Raw genomic sequence first — 25,733 nt, forward strand, 5'->3', positions numbered from 1 at the left:
GATAAATTACTTGAGAAACAGAGCTCGAAGGCATAATATCAACCTGAAGACACTGCCCATTGGATTTACAAAAAGAAGAGAAAATTCAACCATCTTCAATAAGAAGTGAGTCTTCAGTCGGTTAGTCAGCAATGTTTTGCTTTCACTGAACACAAAATGATGGGAATCTAAATTCATACTGACATGCTTGCTTTTAAAATCTGGTATGCCTTTTTTTTTTTTTTTTTTACAAAAGCTATTTAGATTTAATATCTCCTGCAGCAGTTTTTTCATTTTTAGTCTCTTTGAGCTCAGTTTTATAGCTTATGCAATTCATACATTATTTTGAAAAATACCAACATTAAGTAGTAGGTGGACGAATTAGTACTGTTGTGATTTTCATCTGTTAAATGGCAGTCTGAAGGCTTTTGGGGGTTTTGTTGTTAGAAAAAAAAACTTTCCTTTAAAGGTTTATGATAGAAGATTGATGTAGAATGGTTGCTGAAAATTCCTCTCTCTGAAAATAGCTGTCTTTAAGGCTGAAAGGGGTGCTTCCAGTCCAGTTACCTGCTGCATGTCATCTTAGGGTTGATGTATGTTGTAGCATGTGCACAGCTTAGACAAGTGCAGACAGACAGATGTGACGTCAGGAAAAAGGCTAAGATTAAGAAGACTTACGGTGTTCTTTCTTTTTTTCTACTCTTGTGAGTTTTCTCTGGTATCCAGACTTCGTGTTTTATTTTTGTTTGTTTTCAGTTTTGTGTTTTTTTTTTTTTTACTATGAAAAAAGTACTGCAGAGAACTCTGTTATGACAGGAAAGAGGTCACGTTCAGCTTGAAGATCTGTGCTTCTTGCAGTAATTAGATGTGCTAGCTATCCCTGCTGGCTCCTCCTCTTCTCTTCATATCCTTAGTTCTGGTAGCAAGTTCTGGTTTCAATCTGCATTTTTCCCTCTGTTCTTGTGACTTACAAACCACAATCTAAAGAGCGGTGGCTGGAAGTGGTGAGGTGCCTGTGGCTGGGGAGCTGCCACCAGGTGTCTCTCTCTAATAACCAACCTGAAAAGCTGCTCAGCACACTTCCCAGTATCATCCAGTATCATCTCCTCTCATCTGCTGTTCTGAGACACAAGCTTTTTTTTTTTTTTTTTTTTTTTTTTTTTTAATACAAATGTTTAGATTTTTTTAGCTGAACATAAGGCATAAAAATCTGTAGAAGTGTAACCTTTGAAAGTTGCATAATTTGCAAGCTCTGCCAGAGCAAATCCATGGCAGACCCATGGAAAGAAAGGAAATCTGGGGTGTTTTCTCCATCTCTCTTCAGAACAGAGTAGAGGATAGACCCAGACGTGGTAGATCCTAGCCATACGAGCAGAGGCTGCCTGCCTTTGTACTGCCTTCCTTTGCTTTGGCCATATGTTCAGCCTTCTACAGATATCTTGTGCAGGGCTTGTGCTACTGAAGTATCTCAGGCTTATGGCCGAGCTGGGGCATTTCCTCAATGTTGTAGATAAAACAAAATAGGCATCCCTGGCAGTACAGGGTAAGGGAGTAGTGTTATAGAGCCAGAGCAAGGGCAGAAGGCCCAGAGATAGTGGGATCAGCAGCTAGGTGTTTGAAGACAAAAGAACAGAAGAGGCACACAGGCAGGGTTTTTGACCCTATTGGTAGGATCCTGGGCATGCTGCAACCCTGTGCTGACAGAAATTTGCCTCCACGTAACACATTCGTCAGTTCTTTTTCTCTAGAAAGTCTTTTTGAGTACATACTGAAACATACCTTCTGTTGATAACAAATGAAGCTGTAAGCAGGTTACGTTTTGACGTGTTTCTGTTGTTTAACAGAAGCAGATTTAAAACCTAAGAGGATGGGGCAACGAAAGTGACATTGGCAAACAGGCATGGAAGTATCTCACAGGCTGTCTGGGATGATGTCTTACTCTTTTGTCAATCATGAGGACCTGGGGTGGTTTTCTGTGGTTGTTCTGGACAGTTATCCTTTCCGGGGCTTTCAGATCCCAGCAGAAAGAACATGGTAACGTTCTAAGAGGATAGGAAGTAGCCCTCTACTTCCTGCACATGCTGCCCAAGGGTATGGGGCATGCTCCATGATAACTACAAGAAGGACATTTCCTCTCTTGTGCTGCTGCTGTTCACTCAGCAGTGGTCTGTTTGAATTCAGTGATGTAGATTAAAAACTAATTATTTTTATTTTTTGTAATTGGCATGTTTGCCTGCTCCCTCTGTGGGTGCCTGAGGAATCAAACCCAAGGTTTGATCGAACCAAAAAGTATCAGCCATTTGACACCTATCCCATGTGATTTCGTGGTATGACCTCTAACTTTTTGTTGAATGTTATATCCAAGTGGGGTAAAGCTGTGCAAATAGTTGCTTTCTATGAGCTTAACGCCTGGTTCTTGTCAGGCTCTGGTGTGTCTGCAGTTTGGTAGCTCTGAACCCCTTCTCACGCTGTTTGTCTGTCAGGGTTTGTGGAGGGGTTCCTCTGGAGGGTGCAGGTTGGAAGCTGCGCTGCATATGTGTGTGAAGAGCTGAGAACCTTCTCTGATGTCTTTTTCACACTCTCCATGTGAGCCAAGCTGTTAGGCTATACAAGGCAGGAATGAAAGTAATCCAAAACTAGGAAGTACAAGATGTATTCTTGTGTCATCCCCTACCCCTGCCAGCTCTGGAGGACAAATCAGTGGTTGTTTAGATGTGTTAACCAGACTCTTCATTTCCCAGTTTCCATTAGTTTGTTGTTTCCATTAGTATTGTGAAAGCATACGTGCCAGTGCTGGGTAACACACGGGTTAGATTAACTTGCAGTATCAAGCAATCCAGATACTGGAGGGTCAGCAGAGAATGGAGTTTGAGTCCAGTTTGTGAACTCCTTCCAGTGGGCCTTCTGTCTTGCAGGTGGTTTAGGACACCTTGCTTGCAAATTCTTTTTAATGCACTGCTTCACCATACATTAGCTGTAGTGCCCTCATTTTCCAATAGAAGTGCTAGTTCCCCTTCTGTAAGAGGTGCTGCCATGGAATTAGGGTGTGCTGCCGTGATGGGGAGCCTTCGGGAGAGGGCTGCAGAGTGTGACCAGGCCGGGCAGCAAGAGGGAGCTCCAACCAGCAGGGGCTGTGCGAGGAAAAGGGGGAGCTCGCAGCTTGTGCCTCCTGCATCCTCAGCAGGAGCCTATTTCAGCAATGAGAAGCTGAACTGGGGCAGTGCAGCTCAGCTCCCTTGGTTCTGCAGTGTATGCAGCCCTGCTCAGCCCTGCTCTGCTGCTTATCTGCCTGGGCACCTCCACCCTGCCTCATCCCATCTGTGCACAGCACCCGTGCATGGAACCCATGGAAACTTGGAGGTGGGAAGGAGGGATGCAGCTCCCCCTGGGTGGGAGGCGTTCATGCAGGTTGGGAACGTCTGATCACGTCATGTACTTTGGAGAAGAGGGGATCCTCTCCTTTGTCTCTCTTCTCCGGTTTAATAGTGTGAATAAAATCTGTTGTGGAGATGTGGGATTAGTAGTGGGTAAGTGATCATTAGTGCAATGGAAGTTACTTCTGAGGTACTTATGAAAACCCTAAAATGTCAAGTCTGTAATCCTTAATTAGGTAAAGATAATCAGTGTGAATTTTTTGAAGTGTTGCTGATCTTGAGAATTTACCAAGGAGTTACATGAGCAGGTTTTGGGGCTCATATTACACTGGTGGAGCCCTTAAGCTTGAATTTAGTTGTTACTGAGATCCTGCTTTCAGTACTATGTGTATTTCTGAAAATCAGTAGCTTTCCAAATATCCCCATGTTAAAATGAATAGCTACTGAGTTCTGTAGCTGACATTTTTTAACATTTCTTTATTTTAGCAAGGATTTTTTTTTTATTCTCATAGTGAATCTGATGGCCATTTTGTTTATTTGCAGGAGTTAAAGAGGACAGTAGTTTTATTTTTTTTGAGAATTACAGTTTGGGTTACTCACTCAGCCTTAGCAGCATCCCCTTGCCTTACCCAGGACTCAGCTCAAGCCTGTCGTGTTTGATTATTGCAACACACACAGTTAGTAACATCTCCTGCTGTTGTGAGGCCCCTTGTAGGAGACCATATGTGCTACAGCGGAAGTGCACTTCAGTTTCTTCATCGATTGTCGTGCTGCTTACTGTAACTAGGAAATATTTGAACTTTCAGGAGAAATATTTCATTGTTTTATTGTTTATACATCAAATCCAGGAATAAGCTTAATGAAGTTTCAGCAAAATGGAGACATCCTCTTTTGTGTGCTGTTGTTAGAAGTACGGCAGCAGTCATTTTGGCACTAGGAACACGTACGTGGTGGTGGAGGGGAGAAGGAAACCATCACACTTCTGCATGTTCTCATTTGTTAATGGTGTTTCGACTCCACAAGGGAATCTAGTCACTTAGTTGTGCTGAATCTGTGTTGCTTAAGTTGAGAAAAGTAACGTTATCCAAAGGAGTGGATAGTGAAGGCCCTGTGTTGCAGTTAAACTTCAGTGTGTTAGATGAGAGTGCAGGGTGTTATCAAGTTAAAGGTAACCGGTCCTTCATTAAACATTATTTCCTCTTCATCTCTTCTATCGATGTAAAATAATATAGATAGGAAATACTACAGTATTTGTGCTTTGTACATCACACATACTTATTTAAAACATTTCAAGAATATTAGTTGCTAAATGGAAACAAAATTGTCTGAGATCTTTGATAGACCAACGCTTAGGTACTTCTGCAGAGCCAGAACTACAGTTGGTATCTTAAGATGTGATGAATTTGGAACTTTTTGTCATTATATATATATTTATATTTTACACATCTATAGAAATATACATGTGAAAAGTTTATATATATATATTAAGTGGGTTTTTAATATAGGTTTTCTCTATAAAAATAAATATATATGTATAAAGGTCTTTATATATATATATATATATATATGTACTACAGCAATCTAGGCAAAATTGACTGTTTGGAGGAACTAGGTAAAAATGTTAAGCTTCATGAAACATTTATATTATGTGAAACATTTATGTATGAAATTTTAACAATCTCAAATGTTTTGAGAAATATGTAGGCTTTGGACCCCTTTTACAAATCCTCCAAGGCACATATGGGAGGGCTCCAAGTCCTGAAATCCTTCTTAGCACCCTAGGCAGATGCAAGATTTGTCCTGTACCTCCAGCACCCGTACTGCGTACACCCACAGAGCTTGGAACATCTCCCTGGGTGCTGCATTAAATGTAAAAGGCAGTGAAGAAAATCTTTGCAGCTGTGCCCAGAGCTACTTGACAGTAACAGCCACGTTGTGTATGGCACTGCAGTCTTCGTGATACCAGAAATAAAAATCTCTCAGTTCTAGCTTTCAGAAATTGAAATATCACTTGCATGTGGTTCAGTGGAAAAAAAAAAATAGGGAGGAAAAATTAAGTTGATTATAAAAAATATTTTTTGAAAGTTTTAGAAAAAACGAGAGGGAGAGAGTTGTTTGTTTTAGAAGAGCAGTAATTGCAGAACAGCCTGTGCAGCTCTGAGCATAATTTGCAGCTACATATCACGCAAGGGAAGAGGTGCTTGGCTTCTCCTTCTCCTTCTGATCGGCTTGTATGGCTCTGAAGTAAGCAAAATAGGATGTGAAGCCAAGCAGTGCAGGGATGGGCGATGATGCTGCTATTACTGACATCAAGGATGTGCTGTGCCTCATCCAGATCCATGCAGTTTGGTAGTTTTGTAGTCAGTGCCTTGGTATTCAGGCAAACCATGGGTTGGCATTGCTCGGCAGTTGAGCTCCGTGGAGCACTTGAAGCAGCGAGCTGTTACTCAACTTCAGATGACTGAATCAATTAAGAGTTTCATTTAGAAAATGAACATGGTACATGACAGTTACATTTGAAGGAAATACTACCCCAGTGAGCCATAATGGAAAATGAAGTCAGTGAGATCTGGAGCCAGGATATCTAATTTTAATCTGAACTTTTTGTGAAGCAGCTTTGATAGCATCTACAGTTGACATCAAGTTCTCTAACTGGGCAGAAATCACTGATGGTGAGGGATGCTTTGCTTTAATAGGAGGCATCCAGCAGGTCGTTACAAATTTCTTCTACTTATGGAAACTTACCGTGTAAAAGTATTGCTGTTTTTCAAGACTTCATTTGACAGCAAAGCATGTGAGGCTATTCCAATATTAAGCTTCTTTATCCCTTGCCTTCGTCTACCTAGTTCTCAATCTATCTTACCTCTTGTTTGCCATTTATGTTCAGGCAAGAATATTTTGAAGAGAGATGAAGTAATTAACACTGGTTGAGGTGTTAGCGTGCTGACAATATCAACATTTCTGTTTTTCCAGTGGAACCTTCTGACAAGGAATGATATTTTTAAATGTAGTGTTCAGACATCTGATTCACTGCTCTTTCTGTGCACTAATCCATGGACTTAGGTTGTGCCTGGAAGGGGGAGGGAGGCTGGGTGAGAGTCTGAAAAGAGCCCTCTTAAGCTGATTATACAGCTGCAGCGATGGACTGAGTCTGCCTCAGTGAGCCCACAGGGAACTGGTCTTGCATGTGAAATCAGGATGTGCTGTGTGACTACGGTTTCTGCAGGCACAGAGTATTCCTAGCAACAGGTAGCAGATAGCTGGAAGTAGTTCTGGAACAGTTCTGTTTCAAGTGCCTGTGTTAGAGGCAGCCCAGCCCTACAGGCCACATCCATGCTGCTGTGACCTGTGTCACACCGTGCTGGGCCCAGCTGGGAGAGGCAGGTCTGCAGTGCTCCCACTGCTTTGCCCATCTTGATTAAAGGTTTGGCAGAAAGAAAGTTCACATCACTACAAGGCTTGGTCACACTCGAAGACACGAGCATGGCCTGTTTGAACAAGTTGGTGGTGAATTAAATGCAAAATTGCTAAAAAGCCCTGAGTTAGTGGACAGTATGTAACAAATGGTCCTGTAAGTATGTGTTTTAATAAGTGTACCTACCCATCATTAGTGGACACTGCAGCTAATGATAGTAAGCCTATTTCTGTTTAAAGTCTGCAAACCTTTACTGAAGCCTGCTTGGGAAGGTGCTTTGCATTAACACTGTGCCACGTTAAATGCCAGATATCACTGCAGCTTGCTCTGTGCACGTGCTGGTGTTGATGCTTCCTTCAGTTGTGAAGATAAAGAATTAGAAACTTTGTTTCATTCACCTTTCAAAATTCTTTCAAAATTCCATTTCAAAATTCCATTAAGCTCACTGATTTGGAGTTATCTCTGTCAGTTCAGTAGTTTAAGACAGCATCACAGCAACATGCAAAATAGCATAAAATCCATGAGGCAAGATGTCAGTGAGCTTGTTGCATGTTACTTTGTGGATGTTAGCCTTCCTTAGTTCATTGTATTTAATTAATAACTCCTTGGAGGGTGCTTCTTGCTTGCTGCTCCCCTCCAACCCCCCACTTTTTTTTTTTTTTTTTTGGTAAAAGCTAAGACCACTGTACTTACACTGCAGGAAGCATAGTTCAGCTGTAAAGCTTAGCTTTAACCCAGAAATAACTAGATAAGGAAGTGAGTATTTGGTAAGTGCACTTCATAAAGAGCCTGCATTTAAAAATTGATTAGATAGTTAATTGAGCTTAGCAACACACTTGTTGACTGTTTTGCTGCTGGATACACATATCCTGTCTCCGCAGCTGACTAGACCCCGCTGGATGATGTTCCATCTGCCTGATAAGCAAATGAGAGAGCAAGTTGGAGCAACAATGTGTTTGGTTTTAGTTGTGGTACCAGAACCTTCGCATAACCGATGCTGATTATCTTGGATATAATGATTCATAGCTCTTAAGTAGTTTTATAAAAAAAAAAAAAAAAAAGTGCCACCACCACAGCTCAAAGTTCCTGTGCTGCAGTTAAATACCTGGCACCTGCTTTGTAAATGGCACTAGTCCGTCCCTCCTTCCTCTCCCAAATCTGTACTGTGTGTCACGAGTGTAACATTCAGAACCACAGCAAAGGGCCTTGCACCTACCTTTTAGACTGCTCTTTTTTTTTTTTTTTAACGAGATTTCATTTAGAAAAAGATTGTTACACACACCATACAGAGTGGAAGAATTTGAAGCAATGAAAGGAAAAATGTCTGGTCTTAAGTCATTATTGGCTTCTGTAGATTCTCTGCAAATGAGAGGCAAAACCAGAAAGAGATTTTCTAGTCATAGGGGGGTGTCCTGTAGGCAGTACTGCCATTCTTGACATGATACTGCACTGGAACCATGCTCCAGGAATTTCTGTTCTCAGGTAATAATGGAGCTAGCTTTAAAGGGAAGATGGTTTTACAGCCCACAAAGTGGAGAAGGGATGGTGGCATCAATTTTTGCGTTTACCAAGAGTTTCCTGATATTTCTGTAAAGCATTTATTCTTTCCAACTTTTGTTAACCCTGTTATGCCAAAACACAGCTCCCCTCCCTGCCCCAGCACCTTTTCTGGTCAGAAAGATGAGTCCTTTATTTTGTAGGGAGCCAGCCTCCGCTCAGACCTGTGGCTGTTGTGCTGGGTTGGCAGTCTGGCCTGGGTGATAGGCCAAAAAGTGTTTTCCTTTTCTCAAATGAAAGGGCAGCTGTGCACATAGAAACTCAGCTGGAAGATGTTCCCTTTTAAAACATGAAATGCTGCTGATCAGTTGGTTGGTGGTACCGTCCCCGTATTTGCAAGGAAGAGGTTTTCATCCCCATAAGGACTTGAAATTCAGCAGGGGCTGGGATTGTTGCCTCTTTCGAAGTGCCCCTCTCAGTTTCTGTGTGCTGCTTTACTCTTTGAAAATGCTATTCAAAATCTGAGCTATATATTGTATTCTGCAGTTGTGTCATAGGCTACCAAGCTTTATCATAGGAAAAAAAGCAGCAGTTACCAGGTAACAGTAGTAAGGCATTAACAGTATGCATTTATTTTTCTTTTCAGGGAGCAGAAGTTCTACTGGCATTTGAAGCTTGTATTTCCTCACTGTCATGCTGAATACACTTTAAAAAGGTACAGAGTTTGGTAAACAGCTTTGTATAAAGTTTAAATTCTTCTTCTGGAATTAAACTGGAAAATATTTTAATTAGTTCTTAAATATTTCTATTATATAAGGTAAACTTGAATATTACTTTCTGCCTTAATTACAGGAGCATTTAAGTTAACGCTGTGTAGTATTTTAGTCCTTGAAAGCTAGTGGGCTTTTCAAATAAGGTGAAATATGTCATTGCTAGTCCTTCCTTGATATAAACAGAACAGCTTGTATATTCATGGCAGTGACATGCTGTACTGCTAATCTATTCTGCTCTCATGGAGCAGGGATTCAGCAGGATTTCACTTTCCCCTCCGCTTGCACGCTGGAGCTGACCTTCACATACAATGAAATGGTTGCATTGTTTCCTTCGTAGGAAAGCCCATAAGCACATTTTGCAAAATCCCCAAACTAAGCTTTTATTGACGAATCTTTCTCCTTTTTTCCTAGCCTGAAGGGGTATGAGAAGTACGCCCGCATCTACTTCTGGGCTGTACAAACAGCATGTTATACTGCAGGGTTTGAAACTAGAGATACTCATCTGTTTACTCCTTATAGATGCCAGTAAAGTCCCAGTGTTGAAACTGAGATAGAGCTGTCAATTACCTGTGCTGTATTGATACACATTTCTAATCCTCCTATAAAGTGCTCAGTTGTACCACTGTAGCATGCAAATACACAGTTTCCTTTAAATGACTCAGATAATAGATTTTTGTGTACACGATGAAGCATGTCTGATGTATTTGATTTTTATCTTCTGTGAAAGGGTGCCAGAGGATAAAACGCTCACCGATATCCTTAAGCCCTACATTGATCCAGTGGAGTCAGATCCTGTAGTTTGTCAAAGGTGTGTACTGAACAACTTTCTGTCTAATTCACTAATAAAAGAAAGGAGTCATCCTGAACAGATTGCTTAAAGTAGTTGCACTTTCAGTATGTAAAGTCGAGGTCCCTGTCAGCAGGACATCTTTAATTCCTGTGGCAAAAACCAGCCCAAGTTTCACAAATAAGTAACCCTGGAATATAGCCACAAAATTTAAATCAGTAGAAGATTAAGACATTGACTCATAGCATATAGATCAAATAAAGGAATTGTAATTCTAAAAAATATGACCATAATTATCTGCAGTGGGGGTGACAGTGAATGTTTTCTTTGGAGGAATTAGAAAAACACTAGTAATTTTACCCCTAATTTTTAGAAGGTGCTCAACATATGGCAAATGCTTGTTTTTTTATGAAGAAATAAATGCTTTTGCTTGTTGATGTACAAAAGATATCCATCTCTTACAGATGATAAGAGTGTGAAGTACGTCATTGTCTCTTGATCTGTTGTTTATTCTTATTTTTCAGATTAAAAATCTATACAATGTCTCCTCAGTCAGATGTACAAATTTTAATGAAAATAGAAAACAGGAAGCAAAACTCTATCAGGTAAGGTGGTTCTTTAGACTGTGTGCCTCTTAAGGATAGAAAAAAAAAATACATATATATATACATTTCTTAGTCTTTAGTATCACAAGGACAAATCACGTATCTCATGGATTAAGCTTCGGTGAGTAATTACCAGCCATTTTAAGTGATTCTGCAAAAAACATTATTTCTTTGTCCTTTAGTATGTCAATATTGAAATTTCTGCACAATTACCGTGATTGGTAAATTCAGCTAAGTCATACTTGGACGATTTAAGAAGCTGTGGCACTCACAGTTGCATTGGTGGACTGGTGTGTGTGCCTGTGCCTGAACTGCTTCAGCAGCAGTCCGTGAGAGTGTTTCAGTGTTTGCGCTGAAGTTAGGTTTGTGTTAAATGCTAAATTAATGCATTGACCAGCTGAAGCGTAGTGTCCATTTTCTTCTATAAGCTCATCTGTGGATATGTGAACCTCTCATGGGAGTCAGCTGGAGAGCTGTTTTTTTTAAACCACCATTGCAGCAAAAATGAGTTCCCAGCATCCAGTTGCTGAATTGGAAGTGACATATTTTTCTCAACATTACTAGCTCATTACTCTTCATGTTAAGATATTGCTGGGTGGGGGCTTTTAAATTTCCAGAGTTTTGACTTGTGAAAAATTGTTTTCTTTGTTTGCAGAACAGACAATTATAATTTAAAATTAAACTTTAAATAAATAGTTTTTGATGGTATAAATGCCATTTTAAAGACTCCACCCTGTTGTCATTGTTACTGAAAAGGATATGTACCAGCTTTAATATCATAGCTTATTGTGGTTGACCAGTGATTCCCAGTTAGGGTTCTTAAAGTACATTCTTTTCTTCAAATGTAACAAATGGAAATATACTTCTCTGAAGCGTGGTATGTTATTTCTAAGGGGAAGAAAAAAGGTATAGTAAAAGAACACCAGTTGTAACTGAACTTCATGTTTGTGCTATGTTTCTCTTTCCCAGTAAGTGTTATTCAGAAATGAGTAACATACTTCAGCATTCAAGCCACAAATATAAACTTCTCATGGTTTTGATTTTTTCCCCTCTTTGCAATCACTGCTTGAAATAAGGTTGTAAAATTTGCCATCAGAGTTCTCAGCTATAAACCTGTTGGGTTTGAGTGAAATGTGTGGACTGACTTCTGTTTAATTCAAGCATGGCCTAATTCTCTGCATTTAGGGGGGGAATTAAAAATGCTGGTATTGTGAGCTAACCTGAAGAGTTTCGTGTGGAAGGACACAGGCAGGTGAAGCTTTCTCAGGTTTCTCTGTCAACTGTATTTCCCAGTGCTCCATGAATTCAGTGCAGGCACTTCAGTCATGCAAGTTGTGTATGGTGTTATACCCAAGTAAAAAAGCCATTCTAGAACTTAGTGCTAGGAAACAGCATCAGAACAATTTCCCATTTTACAACACTTTATAGCAGACTTGGGCTCAGCTGTCAATAGTGGTATTCGGGACAGGTTTCCAGAGCATGAACAACTTCGGTCCCCTTTGCAGATTAACATAGGAAAAACTGAGAATGCGTTCAGTTTGTTAGTGCTGTACATCATTCTGCGGTGCATGGTTGGAAAGGCAGTATTCAGGTGATGGTGCTGAATATTCATTTGTATTTTTAAAATACAGTAATTTATACACAGATTTTTTTCAGTTATTTTAGTTTTAAGCTTTTGGCATCTTTTTCAGTTACAGAAGTGTTAATGACTGCTTAAACTGCTCCTTAAACTTTCAGATAGGCGCTTGGAAGAAAAAATTGCTTTTGTAATAGCAGGTTAAATTCATCTTTTAGTCATTTGATGTAGGATAGTAGCGTAGAAAGCTTGAGAAGGAAACCAATTTAATATCAAGTGGACAATTTCTCTTGCTCCTTGGTTCCTTTTGTTACTTAACCATTTTCATCTTCTGAAATTGGTATAATGCTTCCTTAGCTCATGTGTTTGTTGAGAGAAAACCCTTTTTCATGAAGCTTTTTAGAAGAATCGCAGAAGTTGTGCTATCTGCAAAATAAATATAACTAGCCTGAAATTGGAGTTTCACCCTGTACTTCCAGAATCATCTTTGTTTTCCAATATCAAAGTTATAGTAATTAGTATTTAATCAGTGAATTGTACATTTTAAGAAGAACTGTAGGAAGTTAACAAGAAGTCTTTTGGATGAGAAATACACTCCTTGTCAGTAGAGCAGGCCCAGCTGTGGCAGCGTGGGCAGGTCACGGAAGTAGCACACTGAAAGAAAATCCTGCTTCTGAAAGGAAAGGACAAAGTTGGTTTGACATGATAGGACTGCCAGCTCAGCAGAAAAGCATCTTCTGTCAACATGAGCTGGGGCTCTGCCAGCAGGCTCTTGGTATAGTTGTGCTAGCAGAGTTGTTGTGACAAAGGCTCTCAGAGGGAATTTAAGCTTTTACTGCAGTTGCATTATAGTTAAGGGAGAATTTATTTTGATTTTGTCTCCTTTGGGCTCCCCACCGTTAAATTAATTAGGGTGCGCGTTGTCTCATAGTAAAAAATCAGTACCTGGGGCTGCAGTGGGAATGCTTGATACTTGCTGTTGATACAGACCAGCTTCTGTCTTAGTGGGGAGCTGCTAGTTTGTGAAGTCAGTGGTGCCACTGTGAGCTCACTCATCCTGTGCCACCTCCTCTGCCTGGTTTTAGGCTGTGTGCTTCTGTAGGGCAGAACCCTCTTTGTTCCTCTTTGTCACTCGGGACAGCAGCCTGGAGGAATGCGGTTGGTGTAGTCTACGAATCATGCAAGTCTACATAAATACTCTGTTATCCAGCACTTCCTCTGGTCCACCAGAGAAATTACTTCTCCATAAGTAGTGGGTTAGTAGGAAGGCTGTAAAAATGTATTTGTTTGAGTGGATGTTGGTTTTAGGCTTAGCAGAACCATTTGAGAAAAATACTTTTCATAGCTGGGATTATGTATTACTGAGTCAGTGCAGTGGTGTTTCAGAGAACATCTAAGTAGGATTATTACGGGTTATAAAACGTTAGTCTGCTAGTTTTAAGTATGTTACAGAAGGATTTTAGTATTTCCTGCAAATGTTTATGAAACAGGAATTTGTGGTTTAGTTATGTCTGTTTTCTGTATTTTACAGCAAACAGTCCTTTCAGTTTTGGAAGTCCTTTGCAGAATGCTTTAAATTGGGGATGGAGGGAAAGAGGGGGGGGGAGGAGGAGGCTTTTTTTCTTTATCCAGAAGTATAAATTATCCACACAGAACAGATTTCTGCTTCGTCACAGGAATTGTGCAGAACTTGTGCATTGTGCAGCAGTTGTGCATTGTTGTGTGGTTCTCACGGAGAGCTGCCACGCAGCATGGTGCTGGCTTTCTCCCCACTAGGTGCTTTTTGTAATCCCTGGTGACAGTTCTTAGTGAACTCTCCCATCTGTGATAAGCTCTTGTGGGTTGCTGTTGTTGTTGTTCCTCATCCTGATCTCTAGCTCTTCTCTACTCTACAGGCAGCTTGTAAGAATTGCTTTCAGTTTGAGCTGGTAGCACCCTGCAGTTGTTCAGAGTAACCTAAAGCGTGATCTCCCCTCGTGTCCTCTTGTCCGCATCTGTCACCTAGTGCTCCATGGCACTACACCCGTTACACTACTCGATAGTCTTGTCATGTAATTGCACTTACTTTATAAGGAGTCTTGTGAAGGAGGGTTTAAAAACATGGGTGTTACACAACTCTTCTTTCTTTAAAACTTTGGTTTGGAAAAAATCTGCATTTGAATGGGTTGTTATAATAGTTTTCCGTTCTGTGGTGCTCGCCTCTATCACCTGTTACGCAATATTTAGTTGGTGTCCATTCTGTCCTTGGCTGAAAATATTCCAAGAAAGGTTTAGCTGCTGCCTCGTGGATGATTTTTACAGTCTACATTCTTTTATAAAATAGTCTTTTCTTTCTTCAGGATAAATTAATGTCCTGACTGTCTTCAGTCCTTTATTTGGGATGCCTTCAAAGTGACTTCATATGGTAAGAGCATTGCTTTTTCCACTAAGGAAAGAAAAAATGCAACTGCCAAATTATACAGTCTGGTTTGGGAAATACACCTTCTTTTTCTTCTGTTCCTGAGAATTGCCTTATTAGGTTTTGTGTAACCAAAAAAAAAGCAAAAACAAACAAAAGTCCGAAATCCAGCAGATCCTTGATATTTGTTACAGCTTAGTTAGTGACCAGAGTTTTGGGGGGTTTTGTGACTGTAGATTTTAATGGCATCATTACTTACACTTGCTTATCATAGAAGATGATCTTATTTCTACATGAGAATGAACTGCAAAAGCCTAGGATTACAGTAGATGTTTTTCTCTCTGAGACTATTAAATAAAGGTCTCTCTTACTGGGTTCATAACATCTTACATGAAGCTAGTTGACATAGTTGTCTGTCTTTAGACACACTTGTTTAGTTTAATGGAATTAAAAATAATGCCTTCTTAAACAACATTGTTAGGTCCTTTATAGGTCATTTTTCTTCTTTGACCATTAGTGTATTCAGAATGACATGTAAACATTGTTTCGGCATTGTAGAACACTTTGGAGGCACTGCCAGAACATTTAGATGTGTGGAAAATTGAGGCTGCTTGGCCTTAGAAGCCTTGCAAAAGCCCACTACTTTTGGGGGACGATGTCCTCCAAGGAAGTCTAGCTTTCCTGTTGTAAACCAGCCACACCACACAGGGGTGTTGATGTATGGGATCGGTTGTAGCATTGGTGTTTGTATCAGTGGTACTGGTATAGCTCATGCCTCAATTACTCAGAAAGCCAAAAATACCCAAAGCATTCTTGTACTGGTTCCAGCATCAGGGGGCTTCTCGCTTTGTGTGGTGATATTGGCTGGTACACATGAGAATACTGGCATGGTTGCCACTTAATTCTTGTGGACCACTGGGAAGAAAATTTGCTAAACAAGTATCAGAGGCTCTCCTCTACTAAATGTCATTGCTTTATGGTGGTGAACGCTTATTTTGCTTCAACTGATCCAGTGCAGTTGCTTCCCAGAAGCCTGGATGATGTTAGTAATGTTGGAGCACTTCCCTGTCTCAAGATCAGCTGGCAGAAATGAGAGTTATTTCCTTGGATGACTGAGTTCTGTGCTCAAAGAGAATTTTCTTTTGTAGTCCATTGTTTTTCAGCATCTGCGGGTTAGATCACATTAGTAGGTCGCAGTAGTCACAGTAATAGATTTAGGAAGATGAAGTCAGTCCTTTTTGCTTCAGTGCATGTGTGCCAACAGACTTTTAGAAAATTGCCTTGGAATTCCAAGAGTAATATAAATGCAATGGAATCAAATCTTTTTAAATGTAAAACTTACATAGAACTGATTATTTTTATTGTTGTTTGTTTGTTTATTTGTGTTTTGTGTTTTTTTTTTTAAAGTCTGTTATACCTGATATTTTGTCAGTGATTACAGGAGTATCAAATACTGCTATCTTTAAACACATCAGAGCCTCAAATGTCAAGTGTCAGTGTCTTCCTTGGATTGTGTTAATTTTTCATACCGTCTTTCTAGGGCAATTCCTTCTGCATTATCATTTGTGAATAACTTCATGTGAAACCAGTAGAGCTTACAGTTGTTGCTTTCTGCTTTTTCATAGGTGATTTGGTTGCTTAAAAAAATCAGTGCTGCCAGTGTGGTGCACAGATCAGTTTTTATCATCGTGTTAAGAACTCATTTCAAAACTACTACTTCATTCATCTAGCAGAACAAAAGGCTGGAATGGGCCCTTCTCAGGCATTATTTCTTCCTCTGCATTTTTTGCAAGTGTTGAAAAGTGTGGGGTGGTTTATTTAATATTCCCTAGCCTTACTTAGGAAGCAATTTCTCTTCATGTTTATGTAGTGCTTGGTATACATGAGACAGGAATTACGGATACAAATCCCTGGCTGAACTGCTGGCCTTGGCATGAGTTGGAACAGACCCCAGGCTGGCTTTAGCCTATGCCAGCAGAAGATTGACAGTAGAATTCATTACTCTTCTCAAGCTCACAGCAGCTGGCACAAAAGCAGCTCTGCCTGCTTTACAAAGGCAGAGAGTTAGCTTACAATAGTTATTCTTCACTGCACAACTCTAGTCAGGCTCTGGCTACTTTGTCCTGTTCAAGGGGAAATCAAATTTGTCCTGTAGTCTGTTTCTTAAACACAGTGCTCCTGTGTATTACTTGCTGCTGTCTTTTCCCAGAGTGTTGGGTTTTGTTTTTTATTAAAACTTTTGATTTTCTTCCTAAATACTTTGCTATGTCTTCTTATAGGTCGCTTTCGTCTTCCCAGGTTTGTTACTCAGCCATTTCAGTGTCATCTTTCACTTGCTCCCTCTTTCTCTGAACAGCGGTCTCTTTGCTGACGAAAATGATGGAGAGTAACAGATTCCAGGATGTGCAACTTTTACTGTAAAAAGTAGTCAGTTTTCCTTCCTTTCTACTTATGTTCTTAATCGAAATCATCTTACACAACATAAAAGGAAAGCAGAAAACTAGTCATTGCTGACTATAAAAAGTACGTATGATGTGAATCTGTAGCATGCATAGCTAAACGTTTATGACGGTTGACTATAATTACTTGACCTTTGAGAAGATTTTTGGGATGATTCCAAAGAAAACAGAATTTGTCCATCTTACTATCTTGAGCAATCATTCATTTTTTCTTTTCCTGAAAAGAATTCCTTTATGAACCAGTATGGGCCTGTTTTTTAAAGTAACAATCCAGCGTTTTGTAACCCATGCTGAATTCTTTTGGATGAACTGTTTTATAATTAATGGTATTGCATTAGGATTTCTGGAGTGTCCCAGCTAGAGAGTCTCAGGCTGAGACATCTATTGCACAAAGATTTATTTGAAATTGCTCTCTCTGCTCAAAAATTCTGCAGTCTGTTGCGGCAAGTTAGGTCCAGACCACTTACAGAGGAAAAATGTGTGAGTAAGTAAAGAAGTGGAGGATAAGATAACAATAAAAGTGTTGGTGTTGGCTTCACCCGAGTGGTTTGCCCTGTCTAGTCATCTGGTGGTGATCTGCAGGCACCACAGGCAGGCTTAAAGACCTTCAGAGCCTTCATGCCTTCAAAGCAAGTAGGCAGACCCCAAATTGTGAAAGATGAGGAAAAGTGTACACCATAGCTTCTTTTCTGCATCATAACTAGGCTTATTAGCATGGGAGCAATGTGCCCAGCATATGTTCAAGCCGATTTTCTCACCTTTCTCTGAGCAAGTGTTCATCTAGGAATGGGTTTCCAGAACCACCTCTTCTGGGGGGAGAGAGGAACTTGTGCATATGGCCGTAACGTGTAACATATGTATGGTGTGGAAAAAGCCTTCACTGAAGTTTGAGCACTGTTCACCATGCACACCTATGGCATACCTAAAGGCAAGGAGACAGGCCACAGAGCCCGAGGGACAACTGCAGACTGAAACCTCCTGTTGAATAAAACACCGCCCCTCAGCTAGGGGACGGACTTGCTGAAGGTGGGTTGTAGACTGGAGAAAACGTTCAAACCATTTGTCCTGATGCAGCCTAGCTTAAGTATCGTGCTGTGAGACATACTGAGGGTTTAATTCAGCTGTAGCTACCTGGGTTGCTCTTCAGTGTCTTCCAGAAGGGGAGAGAGGCAATGCCCTGGAGTACATTCAGCTCTGCCTTGGAAGGAAGAGGCACGGTGGGGCTCTGACTTGAAGCCAGACGAGTTTCTCAGGTTTGGGGACCAGGCAGCACAGGGAGGCTGGAGTAAAACGCTTCTAGAAGCAAAGATACAAACTTGTTTGTGTTTGAGAGCAGTCAAAGTGACAGACTGAACTTGGAAGCCACAGCGCTGTGAAAAATGGCAACTCAGCCCTCGGTGTTTTCACAGAGGCGGAGGAAAGGGGAACCTCTTTGTGCTCCAGTGGGAAAGGCGAGATCCTGTTATTTCCTTGTGATGCTGCCAAAGGGGAATCCCTCTGTTTTTTCGCTTTCCTGACGGAAATGAGTGAGGACTGATTGTTTCGACCCCGCCAAAGAGGGAATTGACCTTCCTGCTTGTTTGCCAAGAAAATAATTTGTTTTCTTTATTTCATAGCTTTTCCTTTTCATTGTAAAGCGTTAGTAACCCCTTAATGGAAGGTTTGTTGTGTTGTGGTTTCCATGCAAATAAGTGTAAGTTTGTGGATACATTTCCAAAACTTAGTGCAGAGGGTTAGAGGTGTTCAGGCTGTCTTCATGGGAGCTAAATCGGAAAACTTAGAATTTGATATCGAGGGATCCCAAATTACAGAAGTATCAACTATGGTTTCTGAAGTAGCAGTTCATTAGACTAGCTCAAATGTAATAAGAAACTTATTGCCAGCATACAAAGGGTAATTTCTCATCAGCTTTATATTTCTGTTAATTTTGTCAGTGCACTGCTGACTTGCATTAAGTTGTCTAAGAGATTTGACCTCTTAGTTTTCTGAAATTGCTATATCAGAATTTTTCATGTCCTTTGTTACTCCTTTGTAACACCTGCCCCACACCTCTAAGACTCCTTGCAGTAATGTTTCATGGGGCAGTGTAACAGAAGGACTGTAAAGCAGACCTCTGACATTTACTTTTCCTCCATGAACATGCCAGTATTTTGTTTATGGCACGAGTTACAGAACTCAACTTCCCTGGATTTTTGGGGAACCACCCACAGCTTTTGCTTGTACTTGAGATGCCACTAATATCTTTGCAGGTTTTGAAACTTCAGGAATTCGTCTTCAGTATTAAACCCACTCTCTTTCTAATAACTTTTCCCTTGTGCAATTTCATTTTCCCTTTAGCCTTCTGGCTATCATTAACTCATTAGGCTGGTTTGCTTCTTTATCTTGGGCATGTAGCAGCAGCATACGATCGCAGAGTACCCTTTTACAATGTATCTGCACTGCACAACTTAGATTTGTAAACCTTAAGCTCTTATTAGTCTGTGAAGCTCCATGGCAAATTTTTGTACATATCAAGGACTGCTTGTGGTGATGCACTTGAACCATAGTATCTTTACTTGTTGCTGGATTTTATTATTTGTTTTCATTACGTCTTAGGAGATGGGGAAAATATTTGCTTTCTTGAAATTCAGTATCACTATTTCTGTATTCTTTGAACCAAATTCTTCTGAATCCAAGAAAATGACATTAGTCAGCTTCATATTTTCCTCCTGTTTGTTTTGTTGTATTTTCTCCAATAACTAAAAGATTCATTATGGTTTGTACTTGAGTTAATCTTTAGATTGTTGTTTTGCATCGTGAGTCCTTTTACCACATCTCGCCTAATGCTCTGTCCACTTAGTTGTTGCAACAGATGCCTTATCTGCGTTGTTTGCCATGAATTGATATTTTTTTCCATGGTTGTCATTAAAGAACTTTCGCTGTGTTGTTTTTTTTTTTGTTGTTGTTTTTTTTTTCCTTCATGCAATTGCCTCATTCTCAAGAGGTTTAGACAAGGACAGCCTTTGTGCTTCTGCAGTAACATACTTGTACTCTTACGTTGCTTATCTCTTCTTTCCATAAACTGCTTTGTATATTGGCTAGGGTGAAAGTGAACAAACCAATGAATCTTTCTGGACAGCTACTATGGTGCCTTTTAATTTAGGTGACAGTTAGTGTCCCTGTTATTGCTTGTCTTAAAAGGGTCTTTGTGTGAAGATGGTCTGGGGTAGAGATACAGCAAGGAAAAGGAGCAGTGTCGTGGTCTCCTCATTACTCTGAAGTGGCTTTATGCATTTGAAGTGTGTAGGTATAGTGAGGAGGTGGTGATGCAGTCTGAGATGCCTTCCTGGTGTGCTGGCAACGTGTCTTCCTCTGCTTTGTTAATTGTATCCTAATGGGACTGGTGGGCCAAATGCTGAAAATAGGTTGCTTGTCCTAATTTTCCTTTTTTTTCAGAAAAAAACAAAAAGGAAAAATGACTGTGTAGTGATGGAACTGTTGCTGAAAATGTGAAAATGACTATGATTCAAAAAGAGATTGGTCAGGCATCTGTTCTGCATTGGTGTAGGTTAAGCTGTGCAGGTTTCAACAGTAGGGAGTGTTTTGACAGGTCAGTGAGTGTTTGTCAAGGCAGGCTGTGGACGTCCTGCACTGGGAGAGAAACCATAAAGCAAAAGTGGAAGGAGGAGCCTCAGAAGTTTTAAAATATCTGTGTAAACTGTATTATAATTTTTGTATTAGAATATTAACTTAAACTTCGTTGGTCCCTCCTGTCTCTAAGAGTGGTCAAGCAAAGTAGAGACTTCCGTGTTCTTCAGCTGCTGTTATTAATTACGTTACAAAGGAAGAGTTACGGCAAGTAATTTCCTTTATTGTTTTCTTTTTTTTTCAAGGACACTGCCTTTTTGTTTACTGTGTTTCTGTAGTTCTTTTTCACACATAAGGACTAACAAAATTCACCATGTTCCAGATTTTTATGGTCAAAATTCTGGTGAGAAAGTTAAATTTTAAAAGTCTGCGTTGTTTTGGTACATTGTGTTTACTTTCTGCCATATAAGCCTCCTTTCATATCTATTCAAGACTGAATTTCACTACTTCCATGTTCACCAAATCATAACCACACGACGAGGTTATTCACCACTTAGGAATGGAAGTCCATCTGTTAGTTATTATCTTTGCTATGCTGCAGCCCTTCACAAGGAGTGCTTGGGAGAGCCTTTAAATGCTGTACCCAGTCTTTGCTCTCTTCTGGGGAAACGCGGATAGCTGGAAAATGCTGCCTGCCTTACTTTGGGGTGTGGGAGAGAAATCCTTCTTTCCATAACTTAATAGAAGTTTGAGTGTGGATTTTAAGATTAGGCCCGAAATAGATACCATGATTTATTGTATCTGAGTTATGCCAACTGAATACCTAGATGTTTCCACTGAGTTCTAGGAAGAAAAAATGTCTTTGTTTCAAATATGAGTAAAAGCTTTAATTTATATCTCTCACAGGAAAACTATGAACATCATTACACAAGCATGCATCTTACTAATATTTGCAATTTTAGATTGGGAAAACTTTTTTGCTCTTTTCTTCCAGTAGCTAGAAGACTAAATGAGAGAAGTAACATGGTTACAACTTATCTTTAATTCCAGGTTGCAGATTTTTCTTTATTATTAAAATCAAAGTTCCTGTTGATGACATTCAGGAAAACCTGATCAGCAGGGAATTTCCTGCTGTCTGAAGCTGTGGAGACGAGTTACACCACTGCGGTGACAGCCGTAGGCTCCATCTGAGGGAGGTTGCTGTGATGCAGTGACTTAATGGAGCATTCCTGTGGGGGGGAGACAGATTAGGAGGCCGAATTGTTGAATTCCTGGAAGGTAGCAGAATAACTATAGATAGTGAAACTGGCCTGTGCAGGTACTCACAGATGATATCAGAAGTGCAGAGCCATGTGAATTTCAGCATTTGGGAAAGGTAACAAAGCAATTCATAGGGTAAATGTGAAAGATTATATGGGAACTGATGTGGGATTGCTGAATCTTGTTAAATTTTCTCAATTGTCTCAATTTTTGTAGGCTTTTAAACTGCCTGCTGGCACGCAAATTCTGCTTAATTTTTGTCCTTTAAAAAGCAGTTATTGTTATTTCATCCCAGCTAAAACCAAAAGCTGTTGTCTGCCAAGATTGTCTCTTTGTGGTCCTTATAAATGGAATCTTCTTATTAAGAAGAAATCCAGGCCCATTTCTTGCTTCATGACATGGGCGTAAAGCCTTGCCTGGGGCAAGATAACAATCTGGAAAATGTATTAGGCGGCGGGTGTAGGATGAGGAGACTAAGGAAATGTATGGAAGGGGCAGTAAATAGAAGTAAATACCAGGGAGGAAGGAAGAGTGCAATGAGAAGTCCTGCCGAGTTTAGGAACTGGAAAGCTGAATGAGGCAAGGAGGGAAAACAGCGTGCGTTCAGTACCAGAACAGGATAGCTTCCCTGCAGCAGGATGCTTAACCACAACTTAAAAAAGAAAAACTCCATGCATTACTTTGTGTCGTACCAAATGTGCACTTCAGGGTTGTGATGAACACCAAGGTTTGAACTTGTACTACATGCTGGAGGATGGGCATGAAAAAAGGTGCTGTAGGTTCTTGCTGAGCAGGCTAGGCGATGCTAGTGATACAGGACTAGCAGGTAAAATGATGATCAAGGAGTATCTGCGCCAAGCTCTCATCACACCATCCCTGACCATGGTGAAACCACTTCCCTACAGCTCCTCATGGTGCTGAGCAGTCACAGGACTTGTAAGAAGCCATTCCATTTCTTTAGGATTCATGCTTCTTGGTTGCTCTTCAAACGGGTCTAGTAAAAACTGAAACTGGGGTGAATTTGGATTTCTAGAAATGCTGTACAGGGCGGTTATTTTTGGCCAGAGGCCTGTGGTGCTCTCCCCACTGGTGTACAGCTGTGTTCTGCTGCTGGGGTACAAAAAGGAAGGTTTTTCTCATGATGAAGTCCTTTAGAGAGAACCTGAAGTCAGCCTTGCTCTGTGAGCCATCCTGTATTTGAAATTGAATGACAAGTATTAGTTTTCTTTTCAGGTCTTTAAACATGCACAGTTGAGGAAGAGATTGACAGGTGGATTAGCAGAAAACATCAACTTGTACTTGTATATTGAGTAAGGAGTGTGGTAGACTGAGGTCTTCTGGATAGAATAGACACTAACAGCACTGAAGTTTGAAAAAGAGAGGCATTAAGCTCCTTTGCTATATTTTCCCTGAAGTTTACAGACCAGATTATGAACTAAACTTTGGGATTTTTTCTCTGTCATTGTCAAACAGTACCATTTACTAAACACAGAAAAAAAGATAAAGCTTTGACTGTAGTGATCTAACGCTTCAGTAATTTACTATCATAAAATAGTTTTAAGTACAAATGTTTTATCTTATGCCAAGCTGGACGCTAGAGATGTTTTGTCTAAAACATGAGATAATGGAAAGTGTATTGTGGCATGTGAATTAGTTTAGCCTCTTGGTGGTAAACGTTTGCTTAACCAGAAAAGAATGTGTTGAGGTCCTTGCCAAAGGAAAGGTATTGCCATGCTTTGCATTTAGAGTACTGTAAATAAAGCAGTAAGTATGTTTCTATTCATGTGTTTTAATCCCCGAGTTATGAATGCATTCATTCAATGAGAAATGCAATATACTGTTATCCCTTCTAAAGGGTTTCAGAAAGAACAGATCATAATTACTTTGGGTTAAGAGAAACTTGAAACCAAATATTTTCATGATGATTGATGTCAAATACGAGAGAGAAATAGTTTTTGCTCAAACTAAGTTTCCCTTAAATCCCAAGAACTCAAATTCTGCTTTGCCTTCAATATTCTTCTTGTCTGCCGACTTCTCTGATGTACTGTTCCTAATCGTACATTACTGAAAATCATAAAGTGTACATTTCCTTCACCCCTCCAGGGTTGTTTTGTTGGTTTTTTTTGGTGAAAGAAAGTCCAAGTGCATAATATGTAACTGCTCAGAGAAGGTGAAGCAGCTGTGTGAAATACTCCCCCCATTGCCCACAGTGTATTTTGGTTTTGAACTTCCTTTGGCTTTAGCTGATACAGTAGCTTAGTGGTGATTTTATAATCCCGATTACAGAAAGAATTGCATAACTCAGATTGCAGTGTAATACTATCAGAGCATTTGTTGGATGCTGCGGTTGTATCAAGTGAAAGCAGCAGAGTTTCTCTTGTAGAGGGCTTTGAAACACCCTTCTGTTCCCCAAAATCCCACGTGCAGGCTTCTGATGAGAGAGCTGGGAGAGGACATTACAGTTTTAGGATATCATTGCAGGTTAGGAGAAGATGCTCAGTTTACTTTGTATTTGTATAACATATGGCTGTGTAACCGGCCTCAGCCTGCGGGGTGAAGGGGAGGGAGCCCTTCCATGGGAAGGGGCATCGAGCCACCTGCCTCCTGCAACACACACAGGTGCACCCTTAGCTGTAGGGAGTTTCTTGGAGGTGGTGCTGTAAGCAGAGCTTTGCTCGGCCATAAACAGGGATGTTGTACCACCTTCTAGAAATGATTGCTTATTGTTGTATGTTCTGGGTATCCAAGCCCTACAAAAATGGAGCTCTAAGCGCTTCCAACGTGCATTACTTAAGTGACAACTCATATGAAAACATGATAAGGTGCACTACTAGGCATGTAAATTAAATCTGTAGTATTACAGGTCATAAGCATGAAAAATAACAAATGTATACATTTACTATGCACATACTGAGAGTGATTGGAAAAAACAAGTAGGACGTTGTCTTATTTTCAGCTTAGAATCTGATTTTGGTAAATATATCCATTTTGATATCCATATGTCCATTTCTGATTTTGTTAAAAATATTAATTAAAAGGTCTGAAAACATTTTGGCCTGTAATGAAACTAATTCCATTCTTGTCTTGTTCTTAAGCTTAGATGTTAGGAGGGTTTAAAAAGATGTAGTTGGATAATAAGGCCAGATACGTAATTTGAATCATAAGAGAGTTCTTCTAAACATTATATCATCTGAAAATCCTGTGAACTGCAAGAAGCTGTTTTTAGAAACTGTACATTATGTCCTCAGTAGTTTTAAAACCCAAAATAAACTTTCCTGTTATTTTTAAGGTACAATGAATTGGATGCCAGTAGAAGCCTCCTAGAAAATTTGAAAAACAAAGTAATAATTGAGTACCCAACGTTATTTGTTGTCTTAAAAAAATTGAAGAAGGACATGGTGGTTCTTGGCCAAGGTAAGCATATATTTATTTCCTGTTATTCTATACTTAGATATTTTAGTTGAATAAACAATAATTAAGGATACACCCATTGTTGATGCCAGGAATGCACAGTATGTCTTATATTTCTCTCAGACTCTAAAAGATTTATATCAAACTGTTATGAACGTTGTCTTAAATCTTCTGGTTGATGTTAACTTTAGTGTTACTGTATGTATTTCTCCTAACATTGTTTACTGGTACTTCATCTGTTTTTGTATAGTTTTAGCCACGAAGGTAAAACAATTCTTCAGATTTGTGCTAAATTTTGTACAGAGCAGTTGGACAGAGTTGCTTGTTTCTAAAAGGTCAAGCTGTCAGAGGGAGATTAGTTGTAAGTAAGCCTGCTACAGAAAAGGGAATCTTTGTCCATGATTTCCCAGCATAACTCCTAAAATTGGTCAAATAATTCTGAATTAGATGGTGGTTATTAGAAATTGTAATGGCAAAGAAGCTTTTTGGGTGGGTTAAAAGCACTGTTGTCTTTTTGGAAAGTACCATCTTACTCCCTAATACAAAGGCTTCACTTTCTGTATTTCTGCATTTCCATATAAAAGCTTTGCTTTCTGCAGCTGCTGATAGAGGGAGCCAGTTCCTTGTCCCTT

General features: G+C 40.0%; 1 protein-coding gene across 1 annotated transcript in view; it reads left to right on the forward strand.

Moving 5' to 3' along the window:
• Nucleotides 1-25,733, forward strand: part of ZNHIT6 (zinc finger HIT-type containing 6) — a 32,142-nt gene that overhangs the window by 2,916 nt on the left and 3,493 nt on the right. The window contains exons 5-9 of the mRNA XM_084528520.1: nt 2-105; nt 8,912-8,980; nt 9,766-9,846; nt 10,350-10,430; nt 24,980-25,104. Coding sequence (XP_084384646.1) covers nt 2-105; nt 8,912-8,980; nt 9,766-9,846; nt 10,350-10,430; nt 24,980-25,104 — 460 coding nt within the window. The remainder of the gene's footprint in view (nt 1; nt 106-8,911; nt 8,981-9,765; nt 9,847-10,349; nt 10,431-24,979; nt 25,105-25,733) is intronic.

Source organism: Aythya ferina (assembly GCF_964211825.1).
Source record: "Aythya ferina genome assembly, chromosome: 8".
Classification (NCBI taxonomy): Eukaryota; Metazoa; Chordata; class Aves; order Anseriformes; family Anatidae; genus Aythya; species Aythya ferina.